The 25,194-nt window shown below is 57.7% G+C and overlaps 1 protein-coding gene across 2 annotated transcripts in view; it reads left to right on the plus strand.

The window, feature by feature from the left end:
- The first annotated feature begins 2,590 nt into the window (after positions 1 to 2,590).
- KCNH6 (potassium voltage-gated channel subfamily H member 6) overlaps positions 2,591 to 25,194 on the plus strand; it is a 31,585-nt gene continuing 8,981 nt past the window's right edge. Inside the window, exons 1-7 of one of the 2 annotated variants that reach the window (XM_085561626.1) lie at positions 2,591 to 2,845; positions 5,819 to 6,049; positions 13,672 to 13,827; positions 16,473 to 16,582; positions 18,322 to 18,634; positions 20,162 to 20,373; positions 24,391 to 24,819. In XM_085561626.1, coding sequence (XP_085417752.1) covers positions 2,770 to 2,845; positions 5,819 to 6,049; positions 13,672 to 13,827; positions 16,473 to 16,582; positions 18,322 to 18,634; positions 20,162 to 20,373; positions 24,391 to 24,819 — 1,527 coding nt within the window. In that variant the 5' untranslated portion in view covers positions 2,591 to 2,769. The remainder of the gene's footprint in view (positions 2,846 to 5,818; positions 6,050 to 13,671; positions 13,828 to 16,472; positions 16,583 to 18,321; positions 18,635 to 20,161; positions 20,374 to 24,390; positions 24,820 to 25,194) is intronic. The other variant, XM_021538557.3, reaches the window with a different exon arrangement.

Consider the following 25,194-nt stretch of genomic DNA (forward strand, 5'->3'; position numbering starts at 1 on the left):
ACCTTCCTGGGGTCATTGCAGAGCCCAGCCCTGGCAGAGGGGCTGGAGGGATGGATAGGGCTGTTCCCTGCCTCATGGCCAGAGCTGCGCTGGTGCCCCACACTCCTCTCTGGGGACCCCAGCAGAAGGGCTCTGAGCCGGCACGTGCCCTTTCTGTCAGACACATCCTCGTCCACGTGACGTGTCCATGAACATCCCGGACTGATTTATGGGATGAGAGGAGGGCAGGAGGCCAGCCTTAAATCCTGACTGCCTGGTGATTAATAATCATAATTACTATCATATTAGCTGTAGTAGTAATAGTTTGCTTTCCCCTGCAGAACTGGTCATCCAGGAATCTCAAAGAGGTTTTACCAGGCCAAGTGACCAATGTCCCTATTTTCTAAAGGAAATTGCAGCACAGAGCTGTCTCCCTTGAGTCACACAGTATATCAACAAGAAAACAGAGAAGGCAGGAGTCTGGACTCTGTGTCCCTCTCCCTCCCCCATGCTATTAAGCTGCATCTGTGTAATATAGAGCAAAACATCCTCCACGAGTCGCAGTAAATCACGGCAGAGGCAGTGTGCAGAGTGGATGGGGGGAGATAATGGGTTTTTCACCCTCTTCAACAATAGAACAAGTTTTTTTGCGTTCGGGAAGGATGACTTCTCTGAGAGATGGAGATAAAAACAGCACTGAGGCTTCAAAATGGGCCTGAAAGGGCACTTGCCTCACCCACTTGCATTGCTGGCCAAGGGATAGGAGGCAAACCGAGAAAACCATGCTGTGGGTCGAGTGCCCCACTGGCATGGCCTGGTCCACATGGACATCACTGAGGTGCACTGGAATATTAATTGAAAATCCCCGAAAAACACTTCTGCTGATGATAATGGACCATAATCCTCTTAGAGCAATTTCATGCCTGAAAAATCATGCATAACAAAATAATAATAGGAAGCCCCTCAGTGGACACTGTCCTTTACAGTGGGCACAGAAGAAGAGGGTCAGCCAGAGTGGATTTCTCAGGAAGGAAAGGGAGCTAGTCCCCTTGGCCTCCACCCCTGGGCTGGGCAGGAGAACTGAATTTGGTCTAGGTCTGAATATCTGCTCTAGCAGTGCAGCATCACCATGAGATCCCAATGTCCCACCGAGACCTGGGCACCCACCAGGGCCTCTGTGCTCTACAGGGCCCATGGGGCTTTCTGTGACCCCAGACCCCCGGAACCTCCTGTATTCTCCATGTCCACCAGAGCTCCCAGGACGCTGTGGACTCTCCATGTCCTTCTGGGTTCTCGGGACTCTCAGACCGCTCCGTGTTCCTCAAGGACTTTCCGTGCCCGCAGAGCCCTGCTCCAGGCCGGGTGGTCCCATGCCAAGCCCCCCCAAAAAGAAGCAGCCAGCCCCCCTCCCGCCCGCCCCGCACGCCCCTTCAGCACCACCTCCACTGGACAGCGCCGGGTGCGGGGCCCCGCACCTGGCGCGGCACCCGGCCCCCCCGGCCCCCCAGGAGCACCCGGACCTCCTCCTCGGGACCTCGGGGACCTCTGGGAGCACCCTGACCTCCCCCCCGGCATCCCCCGCCACTCCCAACATCCCGACAGAGCCCCCCGCTCCTCTTCCCTTGCACCCCATTTTCACCCTCTGACACTCCCTACTCGGGCTGCGCCCCTGCTCCCCCTCCTCAGCACCCTCTCCTCTGCTCCTGCACCCTTGTACCCACAGACACTGCCCCCTCCAAGCCCTGCACCCAGCAGCACCCCCTCTTCTGCCTCTGCAGCTCGGCATCTCCTCCTCCCCTGCACCACCCCTGCACCCCGGCATCCCTTCCTCTGCCACCCCCAGCACCCCAGCGCTCTTCATCACTCCCTCCTCTGCCATCCTCCTTCACCATCCCCACCCGTCAGCTCCCGGTGCTGCCGGTGCCTCGTCCTCCAGCACCCCTCTCCATCACCCCTTCCTTCACCGCCCGTTCCTCCAGCGCCCCAGCACCCTTCAGTTGCACTCCCGACAAATCCCCCACATCCCCAGCACAACCTCCAGCTCCAACACCCCAAACCCTCCAGGACATCCTTCGCCAGCCCCCCGAGGACCCCATCCCCACCCCCTCCAAGCACCCCCCATCCCAGCCCCATAGGGGTTCTCCCTCCACCCTCTAATCATTGCCCGTCCCGGCGCCCCAAAGCCTCTTTCACCTCTCAGCACCCCTGCCCCAGCCCCCAAGGACCCCACCCTCGCACCCCCAGCACCCACCTGCTCCCCCGGCCCGCCCCCGCCCCGCCCCGGAGCCCCCCCCGGCGGGGCCGGTGCCAGACGGGGCCGTGCGGTGCCGGTGCCGCGGTGTGCCGGGGGTCCGGGGGAGCCCCGGGGGTCCGGGGGTGCGCGCTCCCCGGCCGGCAGCTGTTGCTGCTGACGGCTCCTCCGGCCGGCCGGGGCAGCGGTGACTAAGCACTTTGGGGATTTCTACTCTTATTATTTTATTCTATTATTTTCTCCCGCTTTCAAGCGGGTGCTCCCCCCTCTCTCCCCCGCTTCCCCCTCCCATCCTCATCTTCCCCGGCCGCCCCCGCCCGGGGCCGGGCGCGGCAGGGCGGGCGGAGGGGTTCCCCCTTCCGGCCACCGAGAGCATGGGAGCCCCGGGCCGGCTGGGCTCCAGAGCTCGGTCAGCCCTGGGGTGAGGCGGAGCGGGGCCGCGCCGTGCCGTGCCGCGCCGCTCCGGGGCCGGGCCGCGCTCCCCGCCGCGCCCGCGGCAAGTTCCGCTGCTCCCGGGGCGCGCAGAGCGCAGCGGAGCGATGCCGGTGCGCCGGGGCCATGTGGCCCCCCAAAACACCTACCTGGACACCATTATTCGCAAATTTGAAGGACAAAGTGAGTACCGCACCCTCCGGTCCCGCTCCGCTCCCCCGCGGCCGGGGCGGCCCCCCAACTTCGAAGCACAGCGGGGAGAGGAGGGGGGAAGGCGGGAGGGTGTCCCCGGGGGCGCGGAGGCGCCCCTGTGACCTCCCGAGGGGGGAGAGGGGTGGGCGACAACCAGGCAGTGTCCCCGCGGGTATTTATAGACAGGGCGACAGAGCGGGACGAGCCATGCCAGCCTCGGTGTTTCCCCGGGGCTGGGGACACCGCGACCCCCGGCAGTTCCCGGGCTGGGGCGCTGTGCCCGGGCTGGCGGGGAGGGGTCCCGGCCGGCTGGACGGGGGACGGGGTGTACCCGGCGCAGTCGGGCTCGCTGCCTGTTTGCCTTCAACTCTGCGCTCTCGGCGGCCGCCGTCCCCGGTGAAATGTTGCCATTTGCTGTTCCTCCGAGTAATCCCTTTATATGAATTTTTTGGGCTGGTTTCGTGTCAAATACAGAGGAAGGTCCGTGCACATAGGGGAGCACTGGGGTTTGCGTGTGGCTGGGTGGGGGCGTGGGGGTTCCGCTCCCACTCTCTGGGCACCCCAAGGGGGCTGGGTCCCCCCTACAATGCTGGGGATGACGGGAGGGGACCAGGGGACCGGGGTCCCCCAGAAACTGAGCTCGGGGGGCTGCCGTGGGGTGCCGGGGCCGAGCACCCGCCACTGCCCCGGCTCACTGTGGGTTTTCTGGTGTCCAAGTTTCCCGAGTGGGCAAATTCCCTGGCGCCGCCATCCCTGCAGGGTCTGCGCTGCCTGGCCCGGCGGTGACTGACGTGACCCTGGGGATGGAAAGTGAGAAAAACTGTCCCTGGTTGCTATCAGCTCCCCCTGGGAAGCGGCGGCTGGGGAGCAGCGGGGCCACGCGGTGAGGCGTGACAGCGAGGACGCAGCCACGCTCCCTGCCCGCTCCCTGGCTCTGCCAGCCATGTCGGGCACCAGCTGCGTTCTGCCGAAACATCACCCCACGCTCCCCCGCGGCAGCTTCGTGCTGTGACAGGTGTTGGGAGACACCGAACCAGCACACCTAATACATCCTTGCTACAGGCACTTCCGTGCCTGTGGGTGCCTTCACCCCCAACGCTGCAGCTCCCATGGGTGCAGCTGCTCCTGGTGAGTCCCCGTTGCAGCTGGAGGGGCCCAATTCTTCCCGGCCAGGGCTGATGCAGAGCCCTGGCACTGTGGGACCAAGGGAAAATCTGCAGGTGATTTTCTGAAGAAAGCAAATTGGGGGTGAAAAAAACCCCAAGGAGACCTGGCTCTGCAGCTCCTTCCCATCCTGGTCCTGGTTACATCCCTGTGCTCAGCACAGCTTGCTCCGGCGCCCTGCCAGCCCTGTAAATCCTGTCCTGCGCCAGCCCAGCCGGGATCCAGACTGGATCCAGTCCATGGAGCTGACACTGGATGGGGAAACTATTCATCACAGGTGGGGAGTGTGCCCCAGGAGTAGGGCTTTGGGAGAAGGTCCCCTCCTAGTGCTGTCTTCCAGCTGCCAAAGCAATTTGGATGTAGAAGGATCGGGAAGAAGGAACTGGGAAACATTTGTCTGTGGTGGTTTGTGCTGTTTGCAGCATCGGCACCAGCGTCAGCCCTGTGTGGGAAAGGGAAAGGTGCCAGAGTGGGAGTCCCCCATAAAGGGCTACCAAGGGGCTGTCAGAGGGTGGAATGAGGCAGGAGACTTGTGCAGCATCCCTGGGGACACTGGTTTTACTGGGAGGCGTCCTGCAGAGCTGGGACTCTGCAGGTGCCATGGGGGGGTCCCCTGCCCCACCAGGTCCCGGCGCTCAGTGCCACAGCTGTGCAGAGGTTTCTCTTGCATTTGGGTGAAATTCCCCATGAGGCTGGAGTGCAGCAGGGTTCTGGAGCACACAAGCTGCAGATGCCATTCCTGGGTAATCCAGGAGATTAATTGGGGTCTGGGCTGGGAGGCAGCCTCTAAATGGACCCTCTGCTCAGACTTGTCTTCAGCTCCAGCCCGGAGCTGATGCCAAATGCTGAGGGAGATGCTGCTGGGGGGAATGTGGCATTCACGTGGCACACATATGCCTCCAGCCCCCTGTCACATCCCAGCAAACCTGTTCCAGAGCCCAGCACTCCCCGATATCCTTTAAAAAAAACCAAAATCAAACCAAATCAGAGCTCACCCCAAGATAAGGATGGAAGTGGCTCCATGTGGGCTGGATGATGTGGGCTGTGCAGCACTGCCACACACCCTGGCAAGGCAGCAAGTCTGGCCGCAGCCCAGCCTAGGTGGCTGCAGCACCATTCTCTGCCTCAGTTTCCCTTTTCCTTCCCTTGAGCATTTTACTTTTTGAGCGCAGGGTTCCCAAAGCCCAGCAGAGTCTGGATTTCACCTTCAGCCCAAAGGCACAATTATCCTATAAAATATTAGGAGAATCATTAATGTGATGGGCTTCACCCCTGCTTCCCATGAAGCCAAGCTTTACACTGACTCCTCCCTCTGCCCCTTGCCTGACTTCAGTCAAATCTGAGCAAGGGTGGAAAGTCTCTGAGATAACTCAGGTCCCTGATAAGCTCCTGGGAAGGGACAGAGGCTGCAGCTCTCCCCTGTGCCTGCAGTGCCGGTCAGGGACAGATTGCCCATTAGGCAACAGAGTCCCCACATGCCAGCGGTGAAATGTCAAGGCTGCAGGGACTGGCCAATCCCAAAAAAACTGCCTCTGCTGAGAAACCCAGCTTTGGGTCCCCCTGACCCCACAGTCACGAATGCACATTGAACTGGGGATGCTTTCTCTCTCTGAAGAGCAGAGCAATACCTGGGACTGTGTGGGCTGAGGTCAGCCACTGTCCCCCCAGACGTGTCACCAGTGTCCCCAGGGAGACTGTCTCTGCACAAGCCCCACAGCTCGACCCCCACAGCCAGGCTGTCCCCAGTCCCCATGGGTCCCCAGCACCCCTCTGAGCCTCTGCTCTCCTGCCTCCCTGCAGACCGCAAGTTCCTCATTGCCAACGCCCAGATGGAGAACTGTGCCATCATCTACTGCAACGACGGCTTCTGCGAGATGTTCGGCTACTCCCGCGTGGAGGTGATGCAGCAGCCCTGCACCTGCGACTTCCTCACCGGCCCCGACACCACCAAGAGCTCCATCGCCCAGCTCACCCAGGCCCTGCTCGGCTCCGAGGAGTGCAAGCTTGAGATCCTCTACTACCGCAAAGACAGTAAGGGGCACTTTGCGGGGCGATGCAGCGGTGGGCGGCGTAACCTGCCCTGCATTTCGGTGGTGGGACACAAACAGGATCTGATGCTACCAGGGCAGCAGGATTGCACCCAGGCTCAGGGCTTTGCTGAGAACACATCCATAGTGGCTCCTGCTGGGATGGAGGCATCTCTGCTGTCATGGAGCACATTGGGACCTTGAGCAATAGAGGATGTTGCCAGATTATTTGGGAATCGGGTCATTTGCGAGCCCTTGAGGATGGCTCGGAGCTCCTGGGACAAGCAATGTTATTGCTTGTGGGATCCTTGTGCCAGGAATGAGAACCCAGTGGGAAGCCCATGGAGAAGCCAGGCTCAGGTCTCCCAGTCTGTGCTCCAAGATGAGATGAGACAGACACCCCCATCTCTGCCGAGAGTGGGTGCAGCCGAGGGCCTCAGAGCTGCCTTTCCAGCGAGCAGGATGCGGCTGTGCGTGCACAGATGGAATTACGTTAAGATGAAAATGAAGCTTTGATGGAAAATACGAGTGATTAGTTCTAATACGGCAGGAAGTTAAATAAATATTTAGTGCTTGATGCTGCAAAACAGCAGTGGCCAGGGCTCCCAGGGGCAGGGAAATGCAGGTCCAGTGCTCACAGGAGGTTAAAAATATGAAGTTTCCTTTTTTTAACCTATGGAGCTATCCTATTGCTTCAGATTGTATTGACAGGGGCTTGACCTGAGCACAGGGCTGCACCCCACTGCTGGCAGCTCCCGGGCAGGCAGGAACCCTGCCTGCTCCTACCACTCCCAGCCCAGCACCCCATCTTGGGGGCTGGCAGCCGGGTGTCCTGGCCTCCCTCCCAGACCCTATCTCCCAGGCTGGCATCCGGGTGCCAGCGTATCAGCCCCCAGAGCTATTCCCTGGCAGCACCTCTGCGTGTTATCCTGGCGTTATCCTGGCAGGACTTGGCCCTGTGTGGTGGCAGGATCAGGCCACTCAGTCAAGGCTCTTCCTGTGGGGCACTCCTGGGTGGAGAGGGGCCATGAGTGGTGCCAGGTCTGGGTGCAAGTCCCTCCCTTCAGCAGCTGCAGGGCCTGGCTGGAGCCCAGCGCAGTGCAGGAGACACACGGAGCGGTGGCACATGCTGTCCCCCTGCTCCCATCCAATGCCGGCGCATGGCCATGCACTGACTGTGGCAAGGGCAGCATGTGCAGCCTGGGTCCATTTCCTCCCTCCCTCCCTCCTTCAGGATAGTTTCCCATTCCATCCCTGGGGACTACTTGGCTTGCCAGCCTGATCCATCGCCACTCTCCCTGCTTTGAAGCATTCCTGCTGGGCTCACGGGATGCTCGGTGCTGTCCTCAGAGCCTTGCTCTTCCTCTAGGCTATGGGGAACTCTCATTGCAGCTCTGAACTGCTTTCTTCTCTTTTTTATTAAAAAAGAGGGGAAAAATAAAAAAGCCCAGAAGCAAACCCTTCATGTCTATTTTTAAAACCCAACCCCACCAGCAGAATGCTTTCCAATTGTTTCCCCCCAGCACTCAGCCTGCGGCCGCTCGGCCCATTATAAATGGGTCTTATCGGCAAAGAAAAGGCTTTTGCATTATAGGGAGCTGCTGCTTAATTAGCCAGCGGAGCTCCGAACCTGCCTGTCCTCTTTTTCATACCAGCAGCACCAATCTCCAGCCTCGTCCTGCTGTTTATTACTGCGGTACTCCCAGCTCTGCAGCTCGCGGGGTTGTTTCCTCGCTTTTCTGGCTGACAGAGACAGTACTACACCCAAAATCTACCCGTTGGAGACACCCACGCAGGGCCAGGGTGGGATGGATGGAGGTAGGTAGGAAGGGGTCACCCAAGGGTGTCTGGGCCAGTGGGTTCTGGGGTCAGGCAGGATGCTGAGTGATGGGGGGATGCGTGTCCCTGGGGCCAGCCTGGCTGCTCGGTCCCCACCTAGATGCCCATGCTGTCATCACCTAATTATAATTATAAACAGAGCCAAACAAGCCAGGGGTGCTAACAGTGAGCCCAGCTCCAAAATAGAACCAAGAATGGAACCTTCCCATGGGGGAAGGTGGGACCAGCCCAGGCAGGGCAGTTGTCCCTTCCTGCCACACCAGCCCCAAAAAGGCTTTGGAAAGAGGGAAGAACTCGTTCACAGTGCGTGTGGGCTCTAATCCCCAGCTCAAAGCTGGGAGATCAGTGAAAAGTTAATTTCCTTACAAGATGCTACACAGCTGGAACTGGCCCAGACAGGGGGGTCAGCACGGGATCAGCTCCTGGCGCAGCAAGGAGCAGCCATGGCCTCCAGCCCTGGAGACACACTGTCCACAGTAGCAGGGTGCGCTCAAATCCTCCAGCATCCCTTGCAGATGACACTGAGGAGCTGAGCTGCATCCAGGGTTGGTTTTTTTCCTTCCCCAGGTGGGGATGTGCTTTGCAGAGAAGCCACTGGCCAGGGCTCATGAAGTCCCCAGAGTGAAAGGTGGCCACAGGTGCTGAGCACCACATGGCCTGAGCAGCAGCAGCTGGTGGCACTCGCTCTGCTTAATCTGCGTGAATGTGATGCTGATGAATATGAAAGGGGAGATGTGGCTGCGACAGCTGGAGCAGCTCGTGGGGCAGCCCCAGCCCCGCCACCCTGTCCTTTCTGGGCAGAGCCCACAGCTCATCCCCTCCAGCAGCAGTTTGTGTCAGCCCCCATGGGACTGGGATCAGGCCAGCAAACTCATACTTGTGTGGAAGACAGGATTTTCCCCTCGGGGCTCCAGGAGTGGGAGGGTCAGAGAGTGATTGGGGTGCCCTGTGCCACTCAGCATCTCCCCCCAACAGGTCCCCATGGCGGGGTCAAGGCAGGACTGAGGGGACTTCTTGGGTGTTGGAAGAGTAGGAAGGCACAGCCAGCTGACAAACCCCAGCCCCAAGTTGGGCTTTTGGCTTATACAAACACATGGGGTTCATGCCAAGTTAGGGCTGTTTGCTGCTTGCTGTTTGCTTTAAGGGTCAGTCTGTGACCTTGGGAAAGGGATGGACACCAGGGCCCAGCTCCAGATGGGGACTCATAAACATCCCGCCTCACAATGGCAAAAGCTCTGGTCCCAGAGATCTTGTGCTGCGGAGCCGATTCTGCCATCCTTGGCACAGCTGTGCTGCAGCTCCAGACACCCCCATTGCCCTGCCTGTGCGCCAGGGCCAGTGTGACTAGGGCAGAGAGCTGGAAGAGACACATTTTTCATCCTCTGTTGCTCCAGAGGTGCTTTTTGCTTGGGCCTGATGTCCCTTGAACAAAAGGACAGGCCCAGATCATCCCCAGCACCTCTAAGAATGCTTAAGCAGGCTTTCTCCTGAAATCCCTGTCCTGGCAGAGTCCCTGATTCCCACCCCAAGCTCTCCATCCTCATCCTTAATGACTGTTGCATCCCCAGTGGGAGGGGGCCCCATGTGCCATGGGAACAGGGCCTGGGACGGCCAGGTGGCCCCAGGAAACGCTGTCAGCGCTGCAGCTTTGGCCACAGAGCTGCTTTTAGATGGACTCATTCCTGCAGCCAGCAGGATTCAGCAGGGGGAGGACTGAGGGCCTGGACACGGCCACTCGCTTCTCTTGCAGAGGAGGTCAAGATGCATTTTGCTAACCCACTGTATTGATCCAGGACCCTTTTGGCTCCTGGGGATCAGAGCATCCTTCCACCTGCACCCAAAAGCACCCTGCTTGGATCTTTCTTGTGGCAACATTTTGGTGGGTACCTTCAGCCAGCTGACACTCCTGATTTTCCTTCTCCACTGCTGCTTCCAGCCAGTGAGACCTGTAAGCGTACAAATCCCTGCCCTTCCTCTGGCCCGCTAATGTCACTTAATAATGTAATTTTTGCTGGCCTGGTGTCCTGGTGGGTTCCAGTCCCCTGATGCCCTGCCTGGGTGTGGGCAGAGGGCCAGGGCAGACCCTGTGCTGCACAGTCCCTCTCTGTGCAGGGGGATGCAGGGGCTCACCCCAGATCCCAAGAGTGACCAGTCTCCCGCTAGCTCACTCTATCTCAATTTTTTCCCATCCCACCTCAGGGATTTGTTTTAGGGCCTCCCAGCAATCTGCACTTCCCTTTGAAGTTCTACCCAGCCCTGACACTGATTTATCCCAGGGCGGGAGCACAGATTGGTCCTCCAGGCTTCTCTCTGGGCATGCCAGCCACCTCCAGAGCACAGCTCTGTCCCCATCGCTGTCCCCATCCCCTCCGTGCCCTGCCCAGCCCCTCTCCTCTGCTCCTTTATATAATACCACTATAGATTTAGCCACTCTGCCATGAGACCCTGCAGATTAAATCTCCTGGCCGGGGGGAGGGCAGGCCTGGGTAAGAGCTCCAGGCACAGATTAATAGCTCGCTTTTTTAATATTCATAACAATACTGGCTTGTGTCCGGCTCTCGGAAACCCCCGTGTCCTGTTGATTAGTTTAATACTGCTGATACTGACAAGTGCATTAACCACCGGAGCCTGCGGGGGATATGAGGGACAGGGAGGGAGGGCCTCCAACAATGACATTTTTACTGTTATTAAGTGTTGGCTTTTATCAAGGTCAGGAGACACGGTGGGTCAGAAAGCACAAACCTCCAGGCACTCACTCAGCCTGGGGGAGCTGGGCTGGGCGCTGGAAGATCGGACCAGAAGTTTAGGGAACGAGCTGGTTTTCCCAGCCCATGCAAGCCCACCACATTGGCTGTGGGACCCTTCAAAGCAGCATCCACGTTGTACCCCACCTGCCAAGTCCTGTCTGCAGCCCCCAGGCTGGGTTTCACCCCAGACGGGCACAGGCACCTCGTGCTGGTGGCCACAGAGCACAGGCAGGTTGTGAATGCCCCCAGGGCTCCTCCAAGAGATCATTTGGTGGCTGGATAAAATTAGATGGATGGAGACAGATTAGCTGAACAGCTGAAGGGAAGAGACAGTTGGAGGGATGGGGACAGTCGATCGAGGAGCAAGGGTGGGAGGGCAGGCCTGAGGTGCCTCCTGGGGCTGGCTCAGCCCACAGGTGCTGCAGCAGGTCTGGGGTGCCTGGGTTTGGGAAGAAGGATGAGGAGGCTCAGCATACAGCAGAGCCCAGGGCTCACCATGGGGAAACTGAGTCAGGGCAGAGAATGCCACAGCTCTCCCAGCTGCAGCCTCTCCACAGAGCTGGGGGTACCCCAAATCACAGCTGCACAGACCCCAAATCCTAGGGGAATGCCCTGTTTTTGGGCCAGGCTTAAGGGAATCTACTGCTCCCATCCCTGACCCTGATAGTCCCTCATTCCCTTGACACCTCCATGCTGTGTGCTGTGGGTCTGAGCAAGGCACTGAGTTCCTGGCATGCAGGGCTCTGCCTCTTGGGGCCATTTCTGGGGCGATTCCCCCGGTTTTGGAGGGGGATTAACTTTTGACCAACCCTGAATTGGCCAGGCAGTTTTACTAGATTATTGCTGTAGTTCCCTCCCAACAGAAAAAGTCTATTTTATTTAATTTAAGAAGGGATCAGTGAGGAGCTCACAGTGACATTGGCCAGGGCTGCTCAAGCTCAGCACCTCCCAGATTTGCAGGATCAAACCAGGCACCAGCTGCCACCCAAACCCACCCCCAGCCACCTCCCAGCTGCTCCCTATATCCCTCCAACTGGATGTAACTGGGCCCAGTTTTCAGCTGTTCAGCACCGGCCATGGGATTAACCCTTTCCTATGCCACACAGGGTCTGCCAGGATCTAGTCCCCCTGAGAGCAGCTCAGAGCCATCCCCTCCCACTGCCATGGAGGAACTTAGGGGGGAAACCTGAGGCAGTGAAGAAATGCAGAGCACCTGGGCCAGGACTGGGCGATCTGGTTCAGGATTCCCAGCCCAGGGGGGAAGCATGGAGCCCATGCCAGTGAAGCACGTTGGTTCCAGGAAGTCCGTGATGCTTCAAAATCACCCCTGGGGGAGAAGATCTCCTCATTTTCTGGCACACCAAAGGAGAAAGCATCCGTGAGTGGGCTCCCCTGTGCACAGCCCCTGCACACACCGGCACCAGCAGAGCTGCAGCATCCTGGGGATGGCACCGTGTCACCCACCGGGCACATGCCATCTCACTCACTCAGCATCACTTACATCTAAAGACCCCTAAAAATCCTGACAAAGGGAGGGAAAAGAGCTCACTTCTTCCGGCTCCACACAGAGGTAACCTGTCATGTGCCGTGCAGCCTCCAAACAGCTTATCTGCCAAAAATGCACTCTCTCCTCCCCAGCTCACACATTTAAGTGGATTTCCTCTCCATTTAGTGAGCAGTGGGGAAAGAGAGAAGGAGAGAGAGAGAAAAAGAAAGAAAGAACGAATTAACAAATCACGGCTGCTGGGGTCTTTAAACAGATTTCACCATATCCATTTCTTTCCTGCTCTTGTGCCTGTGTGTGTCCGTGTATGTGCACATCCCTGACGTCACGGCAGATTTTGAAGTTGCCCGATGCCGGCCATCTGCTCCTGATTACGGGAGGCCCTGAGCTCCTTAAAATTACACGCAGAAAGGCCGGGCTGCCCCTCCCGGCTGGAGCGCGGCCACGGCCGGAGCGGGAGCGCTGATGGGGCCGGGAGCGCATCCCCGCGCCCCGCTAATCCCCGAGCCTGCGGCAGAGCGAGCTCCGGGATCCGCCCGGGAGCAAGCTGCCGTGCACGGAGGTGGCTTGGCTCCCTGTCAGCTGCGATGGTACCTGGGTGCTCCATCATCTCTAGGAGTTTTGGGATAGGAGCCTGGGGGTGTTTAGGGGGGTTGCCAGAGGGACCATGGCAGTGGCTGTGCCTCGGGGGGTCCCGCTCCCATCAGCACCAAAGCAACAGCAGACAGCTCAAGGAAGGGACTCAGTGATTATACTCTAAGGTAGGGTTTTTGGAGGATTTAGTGGGAATAAAACTGGCAAAGGAAGTGGGAAACCACCTGTATCACTCACTTGGTGCCTTGGAAAAGACCTGCAGGTGTTTTCAGTTGCCTCTAATTGCAGACTGGTGCCTGGTTGCTGCACGAGAAGAGCCACAGGGTCGAGCTGACATCCAACAGGAAAATCCCTATGGACATATTTGGGATGCTCCTCACAGCTTCCATCCCTCCCAGGAGACTGAGCCAGTCCTTGTGCCCTCTTTGTGCCTCAGTTTCCCCATGGCAGGACAAGAAAAGGCCATGCCTGGCCACTCCATGCCTTTAGGGAATGTCCTTGGGGACCATCACACTGATCCCACCCGGTCCTGCTGCCCACGTGGGCTCACCCCCATTGCCTGCATCCAGTCCCCAAAAACTGCCTGGTGATTGCAGGGCAATTAACTGCAGCGTGATTACAAGCAGGATGCTTAATGAGGTTAAACCACTACCTGGGACTTCCTGAGTTCTTAATTACTCACTCTTTAATTGCTGCTCTCAAGTACATTAATATAAATGACTGTCTTGAACAGAAAAAAGAGATGTGATCAGTGCGATTTGGATGCTTCATGGATATGGCCCTTTCCCAGGGCTCAGATCATGTTCCATATCCTCCACTACCCAACAGCAGGGATTACACCCATCAAAACCCCACTTTTCTGCCAAAAGTATCAGGTGCTGGAGGGGAGGGGGAGGTCGGAGTCTCCTGTGCAGCCCCCCTGAGCATGTCTTTGCTCGGCAGCGTCGTGTTTCCGCTGCCTGGTGGATGTGGTGCCTGTGAAAAACGAGGAAGGCGTCGTCATCATGTTCATCCTCAACTTCGAGGACCTGGCGCAGCTCATCGCCAAGAGCACCGGGCGGAGCCTGCACCAGCGGCTGTCGCACAGCTGGAACAAAGGTGCGTGTGCGGGCGGTGGGGCCGGGAGCGCAGCGCAGCACCCTCCTCCCATGGTTTGCTTGGGAGCACCTGGGGACTGGAGGATGCATCTGTGTCCGGGCAGGATCCTGCACTGGAAGATGTTTGTGGTTTTGCACGGCCGCAGCTCTGCCTGCCCAGGTACTGGTCCAGCCGAACCCCTGCTGGACGAGAGAAGGCTGCTTGAGCCAGCTGTGCTCCCCTTGCCTTCACAGCTGCCCGCATACTCTTCCCAAAATCCCAGAGACCTGGGGAACGGGGCTGGGAGCTGACCCTCTGCATGGGATGGTGCATTTTGGAGAGGAGGTCTCCCTGGAAGTGGAGCTGTGGAGTCCCCTCCGTGAACTGCCCCGCATTGCTGGATCTTTTCCATATTTAACACTGGCTTGGGCTGGAGGTGCTGGTGTGGGGCAGGACCTGTGTGCAGGGTCACCAGGAGGGCCAGGGGACATTTGGTGTCACCAACAGCAGGGCTGTGCTGTGGGGGTGTCACTGCAGGCCAATGGCACAAGGATGGCTGCACTGTGACAGCTCAGCCTACCCCAGCTTCAGGCTATTCCCTGCTCTCCTAGGCTCATTCTAGGGTTTTGGAGACAGTGGAAAATTCAAATTCCCTTTTTTGGGAAGACTGGATCAAAGGGAAGCTGTAGTGAGGCTCTTGAGGGGATGTGGATATTCAGGGATGCAGATGTTGGAGCTGACAAAGAGCTGTGATTTCTAAATCTCCTCCTTCCATACAGCCCTCAGTGCTGGTCACCTCTACTTGAATCAGGGAAATAATCCCACCTCTGCCTTCATGATGGCATTCCCTAGGGGTGCTGTTGGGAGGCTTTGGGCAGGCCTCAAAATAAAGCTGTGGGAGCAACATGGGTCTGGCTCCCTTTGGCACACGGGGTGGCACAGCAGGACCAGGATCAGAGCCAGGGCCACATCAGGGAGCCACAGGGACAACTGCCCATGGAACTGGCGTGTGTGAGTCTCTGTGCATTCCCGTCGGTGCAGATCTATATCCTGGAGCCATCCAGGTGTCTGTGTGTGGCAGCAGGTACCAGCAGAGTTTTGTATGGGTTTACACGTGCTCAGGCCAGACCTGCACACAGGGGGCTCATGGATGTGTGAGTGTGAATGAACAGATAACTGTGCACGTGTTTGTAGGTCTGTGAAGTGATGGGATTCATATTTTTGAAGGATTGCTTTAGTACCAGCTACCCTCTATGCATGACTTGCTGAGGAAATCCTAAATTCCAGCACCGGTGTTGCTTTCCAGCCCACCAGTTCTCAGAATATCTCAACATATGATGCACCCCTATCCCATCCCACCAAAGACACCTTTGGCAGAAGGCACCCAAATCAAGAGTACCTGCACTTCCCTGCATGTTGGGTGTTGTGTTGTGCATCCCAAGGGATGCTGTGTTTCTTGGGTTTCCCACTCTGGTGACAGGGGGTGTGGAAAGGCCAGAGCTGCTGATGCCCATCCAGATCTCATGCACAGGTTTTCGGAGTCTTTTGTTGCACAGCCACAGGTGGCTGCGCTGCTGGTCGCCAGCTCTTTGGTGTGCAGGGAAAGTTGGATGCTTGCTTCTTCCAGCTGAAAAGCTGCCCTAGGCAGTGGGGATGGGGTGAGCAGAGGGAGCCCATGCGGTGCCCCAAGGGCAGGGGCATTTCTGGGCAGGCTGGGACCCTGCCCAAGCAGCGTGGTGATGTTTTGGGGCTGGATGAGGGAAGATAATCTTGCCAAAACCAAAGAGCTCCTTAATGTGCTGCTTTTTCCCAGGGGACAATGTCTTTGTGGAGCTCATGCCACATCCCAGGCACCCCAGGATTTAGGCCACCTTTCGAGCAGTTAGAGAGCAGAGTTGGTGCTGCTGGATGAGCTCCTGGGCTGACCCAGGCCCTGAGGGTGTGAATCTAGCTGCTCACAGAAACTCTGCTGTAGCAAGTGACCATGGTCTCCTCTGGAAGAGGACCAGTGACTTTTCATGGAGTGTCACAGCCAGGGGCATTGGGCCCTCTCCAGATCTGGGCTCTTCCTCTCCTGCAGCTCTCTCCCAGCTCCTAGGGGCCCTGGCTGCCCTTGTCCTAGCCCCAGCCCCCCATGAGGTGGTCTCCTGGTCCCCTGTGATGGCAGAAATGGATCCTGTTTGTGTTGTTCATATTCCCTCATTGAAAAAGTCAAAACAAATCCAGGAACAAAATTGTTAGAACTGCTTTTCTTTCTATGCCTTTCTAAATTATCACCTCTATTGTGTGGTGTTTTTTTCCCTGAAGTTCCACCAAGGAGATTTAGAGGCTCTATTTCCTCCGGGACCAAATCCCTTAATTGGCTTTAACCTCTTTAATTGGCTTAGGGATGCTGTGCACCTTTCCCATCTCACATCCACAGTTGTAGGGAACTCTTATCCAGCTCAGAGGAGCTTGCTGCCAGGTCAGGGTCTGCCTTGAGCACACGGCACTGTGATGGCATGGGAATAGCAATGCTTTGGAGGAGAAAGGGCCACACAGCATGTGCATCCCCCAAAGCCACCCAAAATTCTCCTTAGCCTCTCCCTTGTCCCACCTCACTCCAGCCATCACATGCAGCTAGGTCACATCTTTCTCTCTTGTGTTTTGTTTTTCTTTTTAACAAGGTGAAGGTAGGAGTTTGAAGTTTAGTCTCCCGTCCCTGCGGCGACTCAAAATCCAGCGGAAATCTCTGCCCACCAGTGAGTTTGATGGAGTAGCCATTGACTATGGAAAGGTAACCGTAGCCTTTGTCTGATATCAGCCCACACCTCAGGCCAGGTCCCAGCGCTCTTCCTCGCTGTCCCCACCCCACTCCCCGTGGCTGCTGTGCTCGGGCCATCTCCAGGGCAGGGCCGCGGCGCGGGCTCAGCGCCGGGCGCCGCCCCGCTGGGCCGGCAGCGAGCGCGGTGCTTTGGGCTGGAGCTCGACCCTGCTGCTCTGCACATTCCGTGGCTCGTGGGGGGAGCGGGAGACGTGCCAAAGCGGGCAGGAAGGGCTGGCTCCATACTCCAAGTGGTCCAGGATGGTGGAGCTCCAGAAGTTGTCCCCATTGCAAGGAGGGGACCTGCTGGTGGCTGTAGGGGCATGGATCAGGTGTTCTCTGAGCAAGGACTGGCAGGCTCATTTCCCCATGTTTTCCTGGCAGGGACCAGGCAGCACAGACAGGTCCAGCTTCTCAGCCCTCCAGCAAAGATTGTACTTTGATGATGGAAGGTGATGCTGCCACCAACCTTGAAAAACGGTTGGTGGGGCCTGTTTAGAGATTGCTGTTCTTGGTGGCTTCCTGACTGTCAACAGTGCTCAGGGTACCTCCAGTCAAAGACCTGTGTTGTTTTCTGAAGTGCTGCAGCTCAAGGCTGTGAGCAGGAGGCTTTTGCTCTGCTAAGGCATCCCCAGGTGCCAGGGTCTTGTTGTGCTGGGTGTATCCAGGCAGCCTGGATAAATCTGCTTCCCCAAATCATAGATATAATGAGATGGAAGGTGTCTGTCTTCTCAGAGGTTGTCCTTATGGTAGGTTGAAGATGTGTGTAGGATTATCAGATGCTTTAGGTACATCATTCCCATAGGCACTGCTAAAAGCTCTGGGTACCCCGAGGCTGGAGCTGCACAGGGCACTGCAGTGTCTCAGGGCACACATGGAAAATGCACACTGAGGACAGCCTGATGATCCACCATTTGCTGGAGCTTGGTCAAGTGGGCAGAGCCCAGAGATGCAGGGCCAGCCAGCAGCCAGCCTCTCCGGGTACCCCATCCTAAAACCTGCCCTAAAGGGCCTTAGGGATGGTGAGAAGGGCCACAGTTCCTCCTGTGGGTATTACTGGAGGTGCACATTCTCATGGGTTTCTACTCCATAAGGTGGTTGCTTTGCACACCCCATTGAAGAAATTAAAGTCTGGAAACTCTTCAGGTCTCCAGGGGAAAAGGTGTAGCCATGGTTTACTGCGGCTGTAGGAGAAGGAGGAGCAATATGGCCAAATTTGCAAACGCAGCAGCTCCTCCAGTGCTTCCTGGTGCAGAGCACATCCTCTCCCATAAGCACCAGCACAGGGCCTGGGCACTGACCCTTGGTGGTGGCCTGAGCTCTTGCAGCAGGGGAGGGAAGGGCAACCCCCGTGGTGGGACATTGGGACATCTCAGAAAAACGCATGGCACAGCAGGTACTCCAGGCAAGCTGTCACTAGGTCTCCTCTTCTCTGCTCTCACCTGCTTCCACCTGTGCAGCATCGCCTTGCAAACCTCCCCGTGGCCGCCCAGCCTCTGGCGGGAGCTGGTAGGAGGTAGGAGCTGCCAAGTCCCCATGGACTCGGTCGCCCCACTCCGAAGCAAGTCCTGGTCCAGGCTGGAGATGACCTCAGGAACTGCAGTGCTTCCCAGCCCTCTGCCTCTCCTCTTACCTACCCCGGCTCCCTCACCTTCCCCCACAGCACGCGGGGACTCCTTCTAATACAACGCTTTCTCCTGGCTGTCTTAAAGCCTGGTGGTGACTCCCTGATTTTGAGGGACTTGAAGACATCGCCCAAGGAGAACTGTATGCAGTCAGAGACCGAATCCCTCCTGGAAAAGGAGCGGAGGCCAAGCCTGGAGGCCGACCCCACCCTACAACACTCGTCCCCGAAACAAGAGCCTCCCGTGCTGGGCCCACGAGGGTCGTACCCCGCATGGGGTTTCTTTCGGTCTCGCCCTGGGGGCAGCTTCCACAGCCTCCGCAGGGTCTCCTCCTTGGACAACTTTGAGGCTGCGAGGTCTGAGTTCCAGAGAAAATTCAGGGAAAGGAGGGCAAACTCAGGTAGGGAAAACCCCGGAGCTGTCGGTTCTACTGCGGGAGTCAGGGTTCTGGCCATGGCCTCAGCACATCTCAGGGGGGAGGTCTTGGTCTCTTTTCCCTCTGCAAAGTGGAGATTACCTGGGTCTTCTCCCCAAATCCCACTGGTTTCCATGTGGTTCCCTGCATAGGCAGGTCTTGCTCTGTAGGTAGAGCCATCCATGGTTTGTGTGTGAGATGTGAGACGTGTGAGGTTGCGTTTGGCTGCCCCACACAAGGGCCATCCCAATGGCATCCCACCTTCCCTGGAGGGAGGGAAGGGGTCTGCAGGCAAGTGCAGTGTGAGCTGTGTCCGTGTCTTGGAGGTGGGTGAGACACCAGTCAGGCCACTCTGAAGGGCTGGAGGGAATGATCCTTCACCATGCTGTCCATGTCCAGACCTCTGGTTCTCACAAGTGATGAGGACAAATCAGATGGAGATCAAGAAAGAGAAGCCTCTCAGCTGGGGATGACAGAGATCGATCTATGGAATCTGGCTGTAAAAATGGGCTGGTGGTTCATGATCCTCCAATAGTCACAGGTTACAGACGCTCAGGAGGAGACACAATGTATTGGGAGGGAAGGGGCATGAGCAGGGAGAAGGGTGGCAGCAGGACAGCTGGGGCTAACTGGGCACCTTCACAATGTCTTCAGACACCTCCTGCCCCCACCACCACTTGGGTCAATGTCAGAGTGCAAGGGTTAGAGGGGGTAAAATATTGAAAATACAACCCTGCCCTGTGTGTAGGAGATGGAAAGGTTGGTGCACACTGAGTACAGTGCCTGGGGATCTTCCTGGAGCTCTGCGTCTGGGCACAGGCTCCCACCCATAACAACACGTTGCCACAAGCCTGACCATGAAAAGACCACCTATACAGACTCTTCCTGGCCTGCCCTGTGGTGACCCAGAGGCGGGTCCCCAGGGAGAAATATCAGGATCCACACCCACTGCAGCTCTTCTTCTGGAGAAAGCTCTGACCTCCCTACCTGGGCCCAGGGGTAGACAATGCATCAGAGTGGGAATGTCATCCAAATCCTGGTTCACTTTGGTCACCAAAAACCAGCACAGCAGTTCAGGAGCTATGTTTGTCAGGCTAAAGCATGCGAGGGTGGAGGAAAACGACCTCTCTGTTTTCATGCCAGTTTTGGCATGTCTCCCTGGTGAATCTCAGTGGGTTGGTCCCCAACCCACTGTGGTGGTCAGGGGTAGCAAAGGACACTGAGTGTCTCTGTGTTTTGGCAGCTGCTCTGAGCCTCCTGCAGGAGGTGTAATGGTGAAAAGATGGGTGATGTGTGGGAAAAACAGTCCTCTCTCAGGCATCCCAGGCTGGGCATCCCACATCTGAACCAGCCTGAAGAAGTCAAGCCTTTATGGCCAAGCAGAATTTGGCACCTTTTGGTGGCACCTTGCGGTGGTCTCCAGCTCCTGGAGGTCCCACACGAGGTCAGGGCTCTGGGGATCTGTTCCTGCTCACGCTGCCCTTCTCAGTGCTCCTCTCCATCCTCTTTCAGAGGCCTCCCATGTCAAACCCAACCCCCCGAACTCCACCTCGGACTCGGACCTCATGAAGTACCGGACCATCAGCCAGATCCCCCAGTTCACGCTCAACTTCGTGGAGTTCAACCTGGAGAAGCACCGCTCAGGCTCCACCACAGAGATTGAGATAATTGCTCCCCACAAGGTGATGGAGCGCACCCAGAATGTCACCGAGAAGGTCACACAGGTATGGGGGCCGTGAGATGCCACCAGGGCAGTGATGGGGTGCTGGTGGCTTTGGGAGGAGAGAAGCAGAGAGGGCAGTGACACCTGGAGATTCCATCCCAGGAAATGCCAGTATCCCTATGTTTGGTTACACCTTCCTCTGAATGGCTGAAATTCTCATTTTAGTCCCCTAAATGTGTAATTTTGGCAATTTGTGGCTGGGGAAACGCCAGCATGAACTGCTTGTGATGGTGGCCTTGAAGGGGACATGCGTTTGCACGTTTGTGTGTGCATGTGGCTTCTTTTGTGGGGCGATCTGGCCACTGTTCCTGCCCCCAACGCTGGCAATGGAGCCCCTGGGGCACCACTGGCCCCGAGGTGCCCAGCCAAGGACCCGGCCTGGTGTCAGCACGCGGAGGGCCACAGGATCCCCTGGGAGACAGCAGGTGGCACTGCACTGTCACTGCAGGGGACACTTCGGCACTGTCACCCACAGGGCCCGGAATAGAACATCCCATGGGGATTTCAGTGTGCGTGAAAGATGCTGATGTATCCTGCAGTAACGAGTAAGGAGCTCTTCTAGCTGTGGGGAAACTGAGGCACCGGAGAGCCTCACTGTAGGAAACACATCTAAGAGCACCTCCCATTGTTGCAGCAGCAGCCCAGTGCAAATGCACTGAATGAAAATGGAGCCATCTAAGCCCAGAAAAGCCTCCAGGCTTGGCAATTTGCTCCATCAAGAGTGGGGTGCTATGCAGGATTCTCCTTCTGTCTCGGTGCCAGCAAACCTTTAATTTCACAGCCTCTGTGCACAGAAGATGGGCTGCCCACTTCACACATCATGGAACAGTTCTTAGGTTTTGCCCCTGGCTGTCCCCTTCATTGGTCCCTGTAATCTGGAAGTGACTGCAGTGACCCAGGATTAGCCCCGAACTCCCCGGTGGGGCAGTGAGCAGCCTCCACGCCCCGTCCCCATCACAAGGAGCACGCCAGGAGTGAGTGGTCACACTGGGTGGCTGTCACAGTGGTGCTGGCCACGCAGTGTGGGGTCAGTAGCTGCTTGTGGAGCGATGAGGGAGCCGGCGGGTGGTGGCTGCAAGGCCCTGCAGTGCAGCACCCACAGAGGTCAATCTTCACTTTCAGTCTCAGGGTGGGATGGGATGCGGGGGACAGGACAGGACGGGCCTCTCCTCCCTGCCCTCTCAGGGAGAACCTGCCTGTCCTCACCCCAATGTCCCCCACTCCTCCTGCCCAAGCCACAGCTCCCTGCTCCTGGCTGTTAAATAATTCATGGTGAGGCAGAGACGGCGGCGAGACACGCCATCTAAAAATACCAGCGGGTGGGCAGGATGGAGACAGGCTCTTTGGGATGGTCTGGCCCTGCACTGAGCTGGCACGGAGGGCAGGCCACAAGTGCAGTGAAGGTCCCAGGCTCAGCCTCCCAGGGCTGCGGCTCTGCAGCACAGCTGCAGGCATGTGGGGATGTGTGGGGTCCTGTCTGCAGGTGGCACGTGTCCCAGGCCCTGGGACAGGGATGGGGGCTGAGCTGTGCCGAGATATGTGCTGGGAGTGATGCTGGGTCACCGCCAGCCTGCAGCCAGCACCATGGGCCTGAACCTGCCCAGCCTCTCGTGTTTGAGGCTCTCCTGGTGGTTCTGGAGTGGGCCCCACCTCAGGTCAGTCCCCTTATCCCCAGCACCAGGCAAGGGACACTGGGGGACAGCTGGGAAGGTGATGGGTGCTGGGCACCACAGGGCATGAGCAATGGCCTGGGTTAGCCAGGGTCACAGGAGACCCCACAGCCCACACACACCCTGCTCCCTCCTCCTTCTCCCTTCTACACTCCCTTGCTCACTGCCTGCACCCAGCACCCCACGCCATGTGCCTGCGGCTGAAGTGCAGGAGGAAGGGGACAAAGGGAAGGGGCAACCAGGAGGATCACCATGGGGAACACTGCCACCTTCAGAGACTCCCAGGGCCACCCAAGGGTGACCTTCCTATCCCTGAGGGGCAGAGAGAAACAAGGCTGCAGCTGCTCCCTAGGTCTGTGTTGGTTTGGATGCTTTTCTGGAAGTTGTTTCTTTACCATTTTCTCAGATCTTTGAGACTGTGGGTTTTTTATTTATTCCTGCCTGGAAAGCAAGAGTGCTTAACCTGTTATTGCTGCTGCCACAAGAGCTAGGTGCCAGGAACAGGGACAAGGTGCAGGGCAGGTGCCCAGCATAGGGAACAGTATTTGGTGTCCTGAATTCAGAACTGGCCCCACAGAGCTACCTCCAGCCAGGCAGAACAAGCATTCAGCTGCTGACGGTGGGAGCATTGCTGGTTTTCCCAGACACAAGGCGAAGGAGCCCACCTCAGGCCTTCCGGGTGCATCCTAGTTTTGGGATCCAGCGTTTTATCAGTGCTGCCTGGTTCCCTTCCCCACCGTCCCCAAGGGAGCCGGTCCCCAAGCCCAGCTGGTGCCTCATTCCCTCCGCAACGATTGCGTTTGGGTCACTTTTTCCAATCCCTCCCCTCTCCATCCTCCAACAACGTCGACGGCTCCCGCTGCTCCATTGGTGCTCCTGTCCCCACGGGGGCCCAGCATCGATCGGGTTTGATTAATCCGCGCTGGGCTCCCGAATGCCCTTCGCAGCCGCATGTCTCCCACCCGCCTGGCCGAGTGCCTGCGTGCCTGCGTGGGCAATGCCACGGCCCGAGCGCTGCGCCCGCCGTGCCGGACGCTGCCTGGGCCTGTGGGGCTGGGGGCCCCCATGGTGGACGCCCGGACTTCGAGGGTCAGCTGCCGCCTGGGGCGCCGGGCGAGCTGCAGGCAGGTAGGAGCAGGGGACACCTCTGGGGCTCGGGACCCTCCGCCGTCCTGGGGCTCTGGGATGTGGGAGCGGCTGCCTGTTGTGGGATGGGGCTCCAGGGAAGGATCCACTTTGGATCTCAGCATCAGGAGCCCTTGGGAAACCCCTGAACAAGACAGCTGTCAGGGCAGGAAGGATCAGACCCTTCCTCCAGATCTGTTGCCAGAGCCATGGTGATGCTCATCACTGTTGCTTTGAGATATGTGAATCTTCCTTTCTCCTCTCTTCTCTTTCCTCTCTCCTCTCCTTTGCAGCCTAGCAAAAAGCTCCCTTTTAGCTGTGGGGTCAGTGTCAGGAGAGAGAATTGAGGTGTCCCTCACCCTCCTCTGCAACTGGCACTGATGCCAGCACTACAGGGACACTGGGGGACAACAGAGCAGCAGGGGCAGGGAGGGGATCCAGCTGCCTCCAGCTCCAAACAAGCCCCTTCATGCCGCCACCCCTCAGCACCCAAAGCAGGGCAGCCGCCCCTCCCATACCCAGTGTCTGGTGTTGTGTCCCCACAGTGGCTTTAGAGCCACCAGGAGCTGGCATTAGTCCTGGAGGGGGAGCTGGGCCAGGCCTGGATGTGTGGGGAAGTCACGGGTGCAGTGGAGTGTTCCCATGAAAGCAGCGAGCTGTGGGGACACATGACAGCATGGGAGGGTGCTTGCACCAGCCTTGCTGCAGGTGGCCCAGGCTGTCCCTCTTCTTGGAGGATAAGCGTGCCAGAAGGACATCCAGGGGAAGGTACTTGCTATGGCCAGGAAAACCATGGTGCAAGGCCTGCAGGATGCCTAAAATGCTGTCACCTCAGGTGACACAGCCATGTGAGGGCATCTCCACGCTGCCCATCCTGTGTACCAGGGACACCCAGCAGCTCCCAAGCAGGTAGCACAGAGCTGAGGGCAGAAGGAGGCACAGCAGCAGGCGCTTTCCTCTCTGCTGGGTCAGAAGGCCATAAAGCAGGAAAGGAGCTGCCCCAAGGGTGCTGCGACCATCAGAGATAGACAAGGACTTTGGTGTCAGCCACAGTGGGAACTGGACAAACACATATGCGGCCAACAAAGGTTGTGAAAAAGCTGTAGAAAACCATTGTGTGCTCCTCAATGCTCTCCCAGCACATGGAAGTCCCTTGCCTGGCTCCTGGCATTATCCAGCCTCTCTCCTGGTCTCACATCCTTCTCACACCCCTCTCCTGGCAGGTGCTGTCCCTGGGCGCTGACGTCCTTCCCGAGTACAAGCTGCAGGCGCCGCGCATCCACCGATGGACCATCCTGCACTACAGCCCCTTCAAGGCCGTGTGGGACTGGCTCATCCTCCTGCTGGTCATCTACACAGCCGTCTTCACACCCTACTCAGCCGCCTTCCTGCTCAACGAGGAGCAGGTGGAGGAGAAGCGCTGGGACTGCAGCTACTCCTGTGACCCGCTCAACATCATCGACCTCATCGTGGACATCATGTTCATCGTGGACATTGTCATCAACTTCCGCACCACCTACGTCAACATCAACGACGAGGTGGTGAGCCACCCCGGCAAGATCGCCATTCATTACTTCAAGGGGTGGTTCCTCATTGACATGGTGGCTGCCATCCCCTTTGACCTGCTCATCTTCCGCTCTGGCTCTGATGAGGTAAGAGCAGGGTCTGTCAAGACAGGAGGGGACATGAGGATGGATAGGGAGAGATGTATGAGAAAGAAAGAAAGGGATGTGGATGGTTTGATGTAAGTGGTGGATGGCTAAATCCATGGGGAGAGGAGTAGTTGGTCACAGGGTGGAGAAGGGTGTCTTTCCAGGTTTTTAAGCAGCTGGGACCTGGGATTTTGTTTTTTAGGGTCAGACAGTCCCTACTCTAAGTGTTAAGAGTGGATACACTCCTCCCTGTTGAGGCTGACCTGAAGAGCAAGATAGGGGCTCAGTTTAAGGGCTGACCCCACACTCCAGTGTGGGTGAATTTGGGGTGCATTACCAGCCAGACTCAAAACGTTGGCAGTGGGATAATCCTGT

The sequence above is a fragment of the Lonchura striata genome, chromosome 27 (assembly GCF_050655825.1).
Source record: "Lonchura striata isolate lonStrDom1 chromosome 27, ASM5065582v1, whole genome shotgun sequence".
In the NCBI taxonomy this organism is placed as follows: Eukaryota; Metazoa; Chordata; class Aves; order Passeriformes; family Estrildidae; genus Lonchura; species Lonchura striata.